Source organism: Mus caroli, unplaced genomic scaffold, assembly GCF_978045245.1.
Source record: "Mus caroli unplaced genomic scaffold, Mus_caroli_1 scaffold_11, whole genome shotgun sequence".
Classification (NCBI taxonomy): Eukaryota; Metazoa; Chordata; class Mammalia; order Rodentia; family Muridae; genus Mus; species Mus caroli.
In genome coordinates this window covers 53030401-53042341 of record NW_028227266.1, presented here as the reverse complement: position 1 = coordinate 53042341, position 11941 = coordinate 53030401, and the positions used below count along the sequence as shown (strand labels likewise).

Below are 11941 nucleotides of genomic sequence, written 5' to 3'. Positions count from 1 at the left end.
GAATGGAAATATGCAGCGACAGAGGGTAGGAGGCAGGGGGAACCACTAGAAAGTCCCAGAGACCTGGGATGTGAGAGGCTCCCAGGACTCAATGGGGATAATCTTAGCTTAAATGCCTAACCATGGGGAGAGGGAACCTGAAGAGACCATCTCCAGTAGATAGATAGGGCACCCCCAGTAAAGGGATGGGGCCATCCACCTACCTTCAAAATTTTGGCCCAGAATTGTTTCTGTCTAAAGGAAATGCAGGGACAAAAATGGAGCAGAGACTGAAGGAAAGGACATCCAGTGGGTGGGGAGAGAGAGAGATTGGAAAGAAAATTTGAAAGAAAACTCCCCTTGGCCTGGAGAGATGATGGCTGAGTGGTGAAGACCAATTGTTGCTCTTGCAGAGGACCCAGGTTTTGTACCCAGCACCCACATGGGTGGCTTATAGCCCGCAGTTCCAGGAGACCCTGGTTTCTGTGACCACAGCACACAAGTGGTTCATAGACATACATTCAGGCACATATCCACGTAAAATAATATATAAATATTAAAAGAAAAAACTCACACTGAGGAAAAACTAAGCCATTAAACATGTACATTTCTAGTTAACTTTTGGTAATGGGGTATACATGGATGAGTAATAGGCCGTCAGTTCTTAGTCTTCAGTCTCAGGAATCTCTCTCCCTCCCTCCATCCCTCCATCCCTCCCTCTCGCTCTCTCTCCATCTTTCTCTCTTTCTCTTCTGCTAAAACAAATGCTCTGGAACTTTCAAAGTGCTAGACTGTCGAGATTCCAGAGACTCATTTCCGATTAAGAAAAACACCAGATGAAAGCATGCACAGGAGCACATCATTTGCCACCACACTACTATTTTTAAAAGCATGAGCTGAAGCTCTTGAAAGTGAAAGAAAAACTTTTGATTTTAAAGTTTGACCCAGAAATTTAAGCCAGAGCTCTCTTAATTGTTCCTGTCAGAGGTTGCAAAGGCGGGGGTGCCCTGTGAGAACCATCTAGTTCTGCCCAGATGAGAGAATTCAATGATTGCTATTGGTGAAGGGTGCCTGTTAGGATAAGGGCAGCTGAGGCAACAATTGGGATGCATCAGGCAACATCCTAGAACCAGAAAGCCCTGCAACAGGGATAAAAATATGCCACAGAGCAGCTGAAAGAACGTTGGGTAAGATTCTAGGCTAGCTGATCCCAAAGCAGGATAAAGCAACTGGCCATTACAGGGTAGCCTTGGCTGCCCCCAGCAACCTTTAACCTCCCAGTGTAAAAGCCGAAAGTGTGCTAGCTCCTAGTGTGGTAGTGAGGTACCCGGGGTTCTCTTATCTGCTAGTCTCTGAGGTGTCCTTGCTCTGGGGTGTGAAAGGGACAGTCAGGACATGGAAAACCGACTAGTTCTACTAACCTAAATGGAAAAGGGTTTTTCAGAATTTTGCACAGCGTATCAAGAAGGGACACTGTTTATCCATGTATCAGTGTTTGTTACCTTGAACGTGTCAGTTCCTGTATTGGAACTAGGTTGTAGCTACTGAAAGAGAACAAAGTCCTTTCTCTGGAACCGTAGTCCAGGAGATGGACAGTATGACAGCCAGTGAGGCGTGTTATGGAGAAAATCAGCAGGGCAAGGAGCTTAGAGAGCGCACAGCAGATTATTCTTCTATAGGAGCCAAATGAGAAAGCATTCAATCAAAAGAGAGACATATACCCAGGGGAAGGGCACTTCTGAGGCAGAGAAACTGGCAAGTGTATGAACGAGAGATGAGGGATTGATGGGTCCAAGGATGGCTAGATGGTGAAGAAGGGGCACAGGTAGAAAAGGCAGCTGAAAGCCGGAGTATAGGGTGCTGCCCTAGGCTAGTGTGAAGAACTGGACTTTACAGAGGCAGGTGCCTATGGAGAAAGAAAATCAGTCCAGGGCCACTGATGTCCAAGTGAGAGATCTTGGTATAACCATTCAGACCAGTCCTGATCCCTACAGAGGTAACTGGCTAGCCTCTGGGCATAAGCTGGAGATATGGCAAGGCAATATATGGATTCACTTCTCTACTCACGTTACTATTGAGTGTAACAAGACTGAAAGAGGATCATTTAAGGATGTATAGTCAATCCTAGTAAGATTCAGGGGCTTGTCTACTCACAACCATGTACTTGTGATGCCAGAATTATTACTCAATGTGTGATGGCTAGTTTACATCAACTTGACGCAAGATAATCATTTGAAAGGGGGAAACCCCAATAGAGGAGAAAATGCTACCATAAGATGAGGTTGTAGGAAGCCTGTTGGGCGTTTTCTTAGTGATTGACATGGGAGGGACTAACCTATTGAGGGTGGTGGTGCCCTGGACCGGTGGTCCTGGGTTCTGTAAGAGAATCAGGCTGAGGAAAGCATGGAGAACAAGCCTGTAAGCAGCTTGTTCCATGGCCTCCGCATCATCAGCTCCTGCCTCTGAGTTCCTGCCCTGATTACCTTCAGTGATGGACTGTTACCTGAAAGTGTACGCTGAAGTAAGCAAACCCTTTCCTCCACAAGCTGCTTTCGGTCATGGTGTCTTTATCATCAAAATAGAAAGCTAAAACAGTGCTTTCTTTCACTGTTCTCCACTTCTTTTGAGTGCTCTGAGGCCTATCTTCCTAGGTAAGGGCTAGCGAGGTGACCCTTGACCTTCTTGAGCCAGCTCTCATTCTGAGCATACCACCTATCTTGCATCTTGTTTTCATGCACAAGTGCTGTTGCTGAATTTCGGTTGGAAAAAAAAATGATCTTCAGGCATAGTGTTTGCTAGTCACCATTCCTAAGCATAGGAAAGCTATGATGTGCCTTGAGAAGGAAATATAGCCCTAATGCCGTTGGTTGGAGCTGCTACAACTGTGTACACTGTACACACCTGCTGTCATCTCAGGACTTAAAAACTGAAGCAGGATTGTGAGCTCCAGGCTAGCCTGGGCTACACAGAAAAGCTCTTAGAAAACAAGCAACAAAGGATGTCTTTTTAAGCAGAAACATGCATAAAACAGGTATGAACAGATGAATACACTATATATATTTGATTTTTGCTAAAAGGCCCAAAAGTGAGAATAAGCTGTATAAACAACACAGCAAATATTTCAGATAAGTCACTAAGACCACTCGGAGGCTTGACAGACATCAGCTAAAGAAACTGGCTCTTATCCCTCTACCATGGAATAAAAGCCACACCAATGTCTGGGTTCCCTGCCAAATACTGAGCTAATGGTATGGACCTAGCTTTGAGCCCAAGTTTGAAAAGCTGTCAGGTGATTCTAATGTGTAAAATTTACCTCTAAAACTTTAGCAAGCGTTAAGAATCCCAATCTACAGCTTGTTAAAACAGGGTGGGGATATATCTTTATGCCCAAGATTCTCAGCCCAGGCCCTGGGGTGGAGGTGGGTGTCAGAGCATGAACAACAGGGTAAGACTGGGCTTTAACTGCAGACAGTAGGTCTGGGGTGTGATGCCCCGGCTTCTATTCCACTGATGTAACAACTGAACAAACCACATTCTAACAACTGCACTCCATTACTTCTGTCAAGTCACAGAACCCCAAGCAGACAGGTTGAGCACTAGGGCTCCCTTCAGCCTCACTGGAGTTGCCCTTCCGTGTGCTACCCTCTCCTCCTCAGGCTCCAACTCCTCCTCCAGTATGATCTTCTATGAAGCTGCAGCTCCTAACTGTGGGTAGCCCCAGTCTCGGGACTCAGCATTCTTCATACACACACACACACACACACACACACACACACACACACAAAGTACACACAAAGTGCACGCACACCCCCAATTCTGGCCTTGTTCAGTCTGTTTAGTCGTAAACCAATCTGGAAGATGGCTGACCATCTGCCCACTTTTGTGAAATTGGGGTATTTCAAGTGTAAGCCACAGCATATATACCTCACAAGAAGGCAGCAATGGTCACCCTAGCAACCCTGGTACCTTTTGTTCACTGCTATTTAATTATTTACGTCTCTGGTGTGTGTGTGTGTGTATGTTTACATACAACTGCAGATTGCCAGGGGCATTGCCACCCCTAGGAGACCAGGCTGTGGCTGTGACCCACCCAATATGGGCACTGGAAACTGAACTCAGTCAGATCCTCTGTCTTAATGACTGAGCCCCTTCTCCAGCCCCAGCCGTGGCATCTTCTCAACAATTGTTGCCACAGAGAAAGTATCCTTTCACCATAACCAATCTTTCCAAGTTTTATTCCAAAAATTATGTGTTGAGATTAAGATGTTTATAAAGATGTCCATCATTACAATAAAGCATCCAACTGGACAGACATGGACCCAATTCAGTATGTAATGTCCTATTTCCCCGATGGCCAAGGTAAGGAAGATAATACAAGAAAACACTTCCGGGGTGGAAGGCCAGGACAGCTCCTAAGTGAATTGGTGCCTCTAAGGAGTTATAAAATCCGTGATTCTGTCTATTTATCCTTTTCTCTCTGTTCTTTTTCTTTCTTCTCCCGCTCAGCCTTAGCTTCTTCCTCTTCATGTTTTTTGATCAACTGTTCCACTTCCTTTTGCTTGAGGACTCTGATCACCGTCTTCCCACTCTCTCTTGTTAGTGTGGCGATTTCCACTAAAACACAAACATACATTTGTATGAGAGGCAGGACTCAGTGCATGTCACCATGGCTTACGCTGTTCTCTCTACCTGAGTCTTACTCTCCCATGGTTTATACTTTATGATGTACCCACATTTTTATGGGAACACAACACCTTTGATCTTGTGACACCCTGATGTTTACCTAGAGGTCTTTTCTTCACCCAACAACTTTCTTAGCAAAACATTTATGTCTCTCTGATATCTGGTTGGCAGTTGTTCTAACTGACCCACACAAACTAGCCAGAAAAACAAGACGGAATCCTAAACAAAGCAACACTTCTTTATGGACTTTTCTCATTTCTTTTTTTAAAAAAATGACCTAAAAAGCAGCTTCCATCAGGCATGGTGGTACACACCTGGGGAACAAGCAGGGGAAGAGCAATGCTAGTTTGAGGCCAGCTTTGGTCTAACACTGAGTTCAAGGCCAGCTGCTGACACAGGATCTCCAAACCAGGAGTTACAATCAGGCTCAAGTCCTTAAGCCTGCCCTATATTGCAGAACTGTGGCTTTACAGTTCATCAAGACTCATCTATTCGAGACATAGGGTCCTTAGTGTCCCCTAAGTGGCAGCTTCAATGAACTCAAACACATTAAAAACCTAAGGCTGTGGCTATTCAATACAATCCTCAGTTAAGACAAAGCAGGAGGACACAGGATTACCTTTTTCAGCTGACAGTTTACTAACATCCATTGTCTTATTTAGCACCTTAACAGCCAGAGCAAGCGCTGACTTCAGAGTCATTTCTCCTTCTTTGTAGTCTTGTTTCAACATTGACACAGCTGCCTGAAAAACAAAACATCAACAGAGTTTCCTTCCAATCTGCGCATGGTAGGGAGGGCACAGGATGGTTAGAAGAACTAAGGCCTGACTACTACTTATAAGGCCTTACTACTTATAAGGGAAAACTAGCCCTTAGCTACAGGTAGCATCAACAAACTATCAAGATGTAGCACTAGAAACAGGCATTCCCTTCACACTGAAGAAGTTATGAAGCTGTTAAATCCTATGGTAGATACTCTAACACACATCACTATTTAACATTACTGTCCTCTTAGCCTTTCACTACATTTTACAGTGGCACGAAAATACTCACAGCACTGTTGTTCCCAATGCATGTGGCTTTCCATCCCCCGTAGTTTCCACTTGGGTCACTCTGATAGAGCTGAAAGCCATAGTGCTTATCCCAGCCAATATACAGCAAAGAAACACCAAAGGGACGTTTACCTTTAACAAAGAAAAAGAATCAATAATTTCAATTTTAAACCCAACAATCTCAATTTAGAGCTGTCAGTGGACGTGGCCCAAGCCTCTGAGAAGTGAAGCACACAAAACTGGTTTGTATTCTGGCCACCACAGATAAGCTCAGTCACAAATGCCAACTCTGTCTCTAGGAGCTGGGCTGAGGCTGGGGTGGACATTCGGATACAGAAGGCCAGTGCTGAGCTTCATTAATATGGAAGAAGTCTGTTTCCAGGCTTGAGTATCTGTGAAGCTGCCAACTGACACGTGGAAGCAGCCTTGCCAGTGAAGCAGGCACGATCTGCACCCAGTGTGCAGGAGGCTGTGGCGGGACTGCAGGGAGCACCAGAGGAGTTCAGGCTAAACTGTGAATGTCACAAACGAGTGTGTAGAGTAAGAGACTTCAGGGTGCTCCTCCCACGGGACATCCAGAACACTCCTCCAACACTCAGGGATCATGGAAGAAGAAGGGAGAGACTGGAAGAGCCAGAGGTGCTGAATGACAAGGAAAGTATTCTCCAAATACAACTGAGCCGCCATGCACATGAGCTCACAGCAGCTGTGACAACATCCACAAGAACAGTGGCAGACCAACTCTCAGCCCCGAAGGGAGGGCGCATGAGGCCCCTCCTCCAGCTCAGAGTGTCCAGCAAATGGGGGCTGCTGGGAGGGGAAGGAAGGTTCTTTATGGGTGTGACTCTTGGTAATGTGACAGTGCTCTGGGGCAGGTTCCACACCTGAACTGAAGGAGTTAAAAGGGGAAAGGGGAGGGGAGGGAAAGAACAGGAAGCTGAGTGGGCTGAGAAGTGGGGGACAGATAGGGAAGGAAATGGTGGGTGAATATTATCAAAATTCATTGCAGGAAATTCGCAAAAAACAAAAATATTTTTTAAAAAATGTGTTTTAAAGCTAGGTGGTGGTGGCACATGCCCTTAAGCCCAGCACTTGAGATGCAGAGGCAGGTGGATCTCTGTAAGTTTGAGGTCAGTCTGGTTTATAGAGCAAGTTCCAAGACAGCCAGGGCTAAACAAAGAAACCCTGTCTCGAAAATAAATAAATAAATAAATAAATAAAATGTTTAAAAAATCTAAAACCAAAATAAATCCAACAACAACAAAACAACCTTAACAAACCTTAAAGCAGAACAAAACAAAGTAAAAAGTTTATTCTTCATAAAATGTTTTCAGTTTTCAGAAAATTTCCAAAAAAACTCAGTACCTCCAAACTGTGTATACGCCTGTTTGATATCACACAGTGCTGTAACCAACTGCTCACAGGGAATTGGCTCCTGATACTGTAATAAGTACCTAAAGTAAAGAGATTGACATATTAAACAGGCTTCTCTAAAATATATACAATGCAAGAAGATGCTCTTTGTAGAGAATATATATGAAAGGAAAAGCTTTCCTTGGAGACATGCTGAGTGCTACACGATTTCCGTCCTTACCGTTGAGCAATGAGCCTTAGCTCATTAGTCAGAACGTTAGCATCAGATGTTATGCCTGCCACGCTGCAAGCCATGTCCCTAGAAGGGAAAAAAAAAAGTCACTATAAGCAGGGAAGATGCTTGTCAGAGAATTTCTAAGTGATATAAAACACCTAGATCTATTAGGGATTCAACAGCTTTGCGATGAAAATAGCATCTTCTCTGGAAATGTTTACCTAGTGTCATTCAGCATAAATGATAAACAAATGCAGCCAGAACAATAACAGATGTATTGATTACTGCTCTCTGGAAACAGCAAGAGAAGGAACATCAAGTACAGAAGCCAGACCACTTCCACATGTTAGGGTCTAACTCGCCATGCCTGGCCTGACAGGTGTAGGGGTGAGAGTGGTAAGTTCAAAATTTGCCTAGGCACGTACCCGCTTTCTGCCTGTTCCCCAAAGCCTTCCCTGGCTCTCTATAGTGTAGACATCTGCACTGACTATGCCTAAACAAGCCGACACAAGTCGCTGGGTAGAGACTAATGTGACTAGGGAGGGTGATACTATGTGAGGGGAGTACCAAAGGCCCTTGCAGGAAGTGCACTTCTGAGGGCCAATGAACACAGAACCCAACTGCCTTCTAAATACCTACACTTTACGCCCAGACAGAAGTGGATCCCCTCTTTAATCAGAGAAGCCCCAACTTACAATGGATGCTATAGTGCAGACTCATGGCTTCCCATAACACAGGAAATAAATGAGAGTGTGAGACAGTCCTAAGGATGCCACTCAGACCAACCACTCCCTCTCTAAGGTCTGTGAACGTTGTGGGAAAGGAGCTGCCAACTACTTAAGAGAGGAGACAGAGTAAGGGCGGCAGAGCACGTTCTCTAGATCTGACAAGTGAAGTCACAAGCTTACAACTAGTTTGGGCACCGACAAGACCAGCCCTGTCAATAATTAGCCAAGAGTAGCTCATAGGACCCTACCCCTTATATAGGACCTATTGGTTACTGGTAGATTCTGGGAAAGACTCACTGTTCTTGGCTATATGTACACACTGCTGAGCCCACCAGACTCCAGCAGGCAGCTCTCACACAGATGGCCCTGGTAATGCCAGTGAATCAAAACAGACAGACATAAATATTTGTGGGGAGAAGGGTGGGAGATGGGAAGGTAAGACTAGGTTGTGAGAGTGGTCAGTACGCTTGGTGAACACATCCAAAGCTGTAATACATAAACAAATAATTAACTAGGCCCCAGTGCCAAGTCTTCAGCCGGCCTACCACTGATGGCAAAGTCTCTATATAGCACAGCCAGTCTTCCACCAACAACCAAATTCCACAGACAGCTCCAAGCACTCAAACTGAACAGAATGAGACTGCACCCCGTGGCTGAACTGAGTCAGATCTCCACGAGCCTTGTTCTTTGGTAGAGTCAGGATAACTGTACAGAAATCCTGCGTGCCATTCTGAACGGCGTCCTGAGGGCCTGCTTTACATGGCGGCACTGTGTTAGTTTATTTCACTATTCTGTTCCATTCGATTCCCATAACCACTCTAATCCTCGAGAAGTTAGGTAATAGGTGTAGCACCTTCTATCAGTGGACTTTAGATTTTAAACCAAATCTGTGTGGCCAGAAAATACATACATACTTTTATCACTGCACAATGCTACTTTGCACCAAGTGTTTATCTTTGCACTTCAAGTGAATTATACACATAATGAACTGAGACATAATGGGCTGCAAGGAGATGTCAAGCAAAATAAAGCAAATACACAAATTTTTACAAGAAAAATAATAAAACTGCTCATTTCAGTTCTACCACCTCACATAGAAGATCCCTCCCTAAATATGCAAATCCTGCGTACGCTGTCAAGTGCAATAGTTCAAACTCTTCCCCATGATCTCACTTACTCGTTAAGTTTATAAATTTTCTCAGAAAAGAAGACTTCATCAAGAAGCTTGTGGATGTTGCGCCTCTCCGCTGCAAGCAAAACTCCATCATTGGCTAAAATCCCCAAACAGGTGCCTGCATGTCCAATGGCTTCCATGGCATATTCCACTTGGTACAAGCGACCTACAAAACAGTGGGACACCACGGTTCCTCTCGCTCTTGCACCGCTCATCTGAGAGCAATCAGCAATGACACAAGGTAGGCTGGCATCAACAGCCCTGCATTCACTCGCCCACAATGCATGGCGTAATCAACCTGGTGACAAGTTATCTCCAAGAACCAAAGGAATGAAGTTAACTCCAAAATGTGTGTAGCTAAACGTCACACTAGACCCCAACACTAAAAACATACTCCTTAAAGCAACAACGACAACAAAACGCCCCAACCTTCTTTGGAGCAGGCTAAATCTTCTAATTTACCTTCTGGAGAAAATATTGTGGTCCTGGAGTCATATCTTCGAGACTGCAAAGGAAAAACAGAGATGATGCCTGTTCACTGACATAAGCTAACTTCCGGATGCCCATGCATCGGATACAATGACACCCTGGTGCTGAGTTCAGTGGGAAGAAGAGGGAAGACCCCATTCAACTCCCTCTACCCCTTTGGTTTCACTTTCATCCATGTCAGGCTGTGCGCTTCAAACAAGCCCGTAATGTTCCCAGGCAAAAGTTAAAGGAAACGTGTCATGAACTCACCATGGTTTCTGAACTTTATGTTGATTCCTGTGAAAAGAAAACAGGATCATTAAAAACAAAAACACCCCACAATTTTAAGAAGTGTCTTCCACTGTTAATACCATTTGATCCACACCATCACCCAGCTAACATGAACCGCACCACCACTGGGAACTATACAGATGTTGGGCCACCACAATAAAGGTAAACCATGGTATCCTGAAAAAGCTCAGAATCTAGCAGCCAGATATGACAGACACAGATTATAAAGCAACATGGAAGAGAAATTGAGGGTGGGGAGGGAAAGCGGAATCGACAGCAAGTAAGATTTTAGGAAACCAATACAGATAATGAGAGTAAATTAGAGGTGGGAGAGGCGAAGGTACGTTGAAAAGCCTCAAGTCAAAGAAAAAGAATTGGGAAGGGGTGAAGGAAAGGCATTCCAAGTAGAGCACGCTGAGAATGGTTAACAAAGTGGATAATTCACATGATCCTAAATTTGGGGGTGTAGGGGTTAGGTGGTAAACCTGGTACTCATTTCCGTTTCTTTGAAAGACAGCAATGGAAATTCTGCCTTAGTAGAAAAATGGCAGTTCAATTCCTATGGGATATAAGGAAGGCATCGTGGCTGGGAAGCTAAACAGACATTTGAAGGGTCTGCGCGCCCAGGTGATAGAAAACACCTTTATCTTACTCAAGATCGCTTCACCGACGGGCTGGACTCAAGGACCACGGGAAGTGACATTTTAGAAGAGTCGTCAGGCCTAAGGAGAGCTAACCTGCCAGGAGTCGGTTCCAACACGTAGGAGAAACAGAAAGGTGGCCCTGAGCACAGCAGCCCGGAGGCCACGGCGGGTTTCGGATTCGACTGTGAACACAGCTACCTCCACGCCTGGCGCCGGCGCTACAAGATTTGGACTTTCCCCCGCAGCGCCACTTTCCGGAATTGTCTCTCTGGGCCGCAGCCGCCCCCACCCGTCACACCGGCCCGGTGGGTCTCAAGGCCCCGCGGGGATACCCGACGGCGGCCGGCGGGGACCAGTCCCTGGCAGGCCGGTCACCGAGGAGGCGGGTGCAAAGTCATCGTGCCCACGGCTCCTCGGTGGCGGCCGCGGGCCTGGGCCGTGGTCTCCACGCAGATGGCCCCCGCCCGGGAGACAGACACCTCGACTCCGCGGCCCCTAAAGGACTGAGCCTCACCAGAAGAAGACGGTGAGGGTGCAGATCAGCGCCTCTTTACTCAGCTGGAGAAAAACCAACCCGGATGGCCAAGCATCCGCGGCGAATATGGCTCCCGCGCGTGCGCAGGACTGCGAGGGGGCGGGGCGGGGCGGGAGGACGCGGAAGTTCTCCCAGTGGCGGGGCGGGTTCAGTCTGCCCACGTGGACTGTGCAGAAGCACAACCTCGGCTTTGGCTGCGGTCTGTGTTAGAGGAGGACTGGAGGGAGGAGGGAAGCGTCTATACTGTGGAGAGTGGAACCAGATTCCTCCTACGCTTTGCACCCACTTTCGTTTTCTCTTCTGTACCATTCCAACGGAGGCCAGAGTAGCATCTGTATAGACAAACCAAATCGTTTACTCTTCCAGTCTTGCCCCTTAACAGTCTTTCCTTTGTTCTTCCTCTTAGCCTCATTTTCTCCTTTCTCAGATCCAACTCTTTAATTGGGATAACTTTCGTTCCAAGTTTAAGACTTCTCTTCGCCGGGCAGTGGTGGCGCACGCCTTTAATCCCAGCACTCGGGAGGCTGAGGCAGGCGGATTTCTGAGTTCGAGGCCAGCCTGGTCTACAGAGTGAGTTCCAGGACAGCCAGGGCTACACAGAGAAACCCTGTCTCAGACAAAAGAAAAAACGAAAAAAAGACTTCTCTTCATCCATTTCTCCTTTCCAATCTTACCTAGTTTCTGTGCCTATGTTGGGGTTTGAAGAGCTAGTGGGCCTTTGTCTTCTGTGTAGGCAAAACGGTTGGATCTGGGTTTCTTAAAGGGGGAAGCTTAGAAATTTAGTTGCATGTAGACTGGA

The 11941-nt window shown here is 46.1% G+C and overlaps 1 protein-coding gene across 2 annotated transcripts; it reads right to left on the bottom strand.

The window, feature by feature from the left end:
* Positions 1-4197: 4197 nt before the first annotated feature.
* On the bottom strand, positions 4198-11225 carry Psma4 (proteasome 20S subunit alpha 4). Of its 2 annotated transcripts, none has more exons than XM_021172522.3 (9): positions 11122-11225; positions 9943-9969; positions 9667-9709; positions 9208-9370; positions 7309-7386; positions 7080-7168; positions 5716-5846; positions 5282-5405; positions 4198-4593 (listed from the first exon to the last, which is right to left on the bottom strand). In XM_021172522.3, the coding sequence occupies exons 2-9, from the start codon at positions 9943-9945 to the stop codon at positions 4439-4441; spliced, it is 786 nt and encodes a 261-aa protein (XP_021028181.1). In that variant the 5' UTR covers positions 9946-9969; positions 11122-11225; the 3' UTR covers positions 4198-4438. The 2 variants fall into 2 exon arrangements, with proteins under 2 accessions (XP_021028181.1, XP_021028183.1); XM_021172524.3 differs by lacking the exon at positions 11122-11225 and adding an exon at positions 10701-10851.
* Positions 11226-11941: the final 716 nt, after the last annotated feature.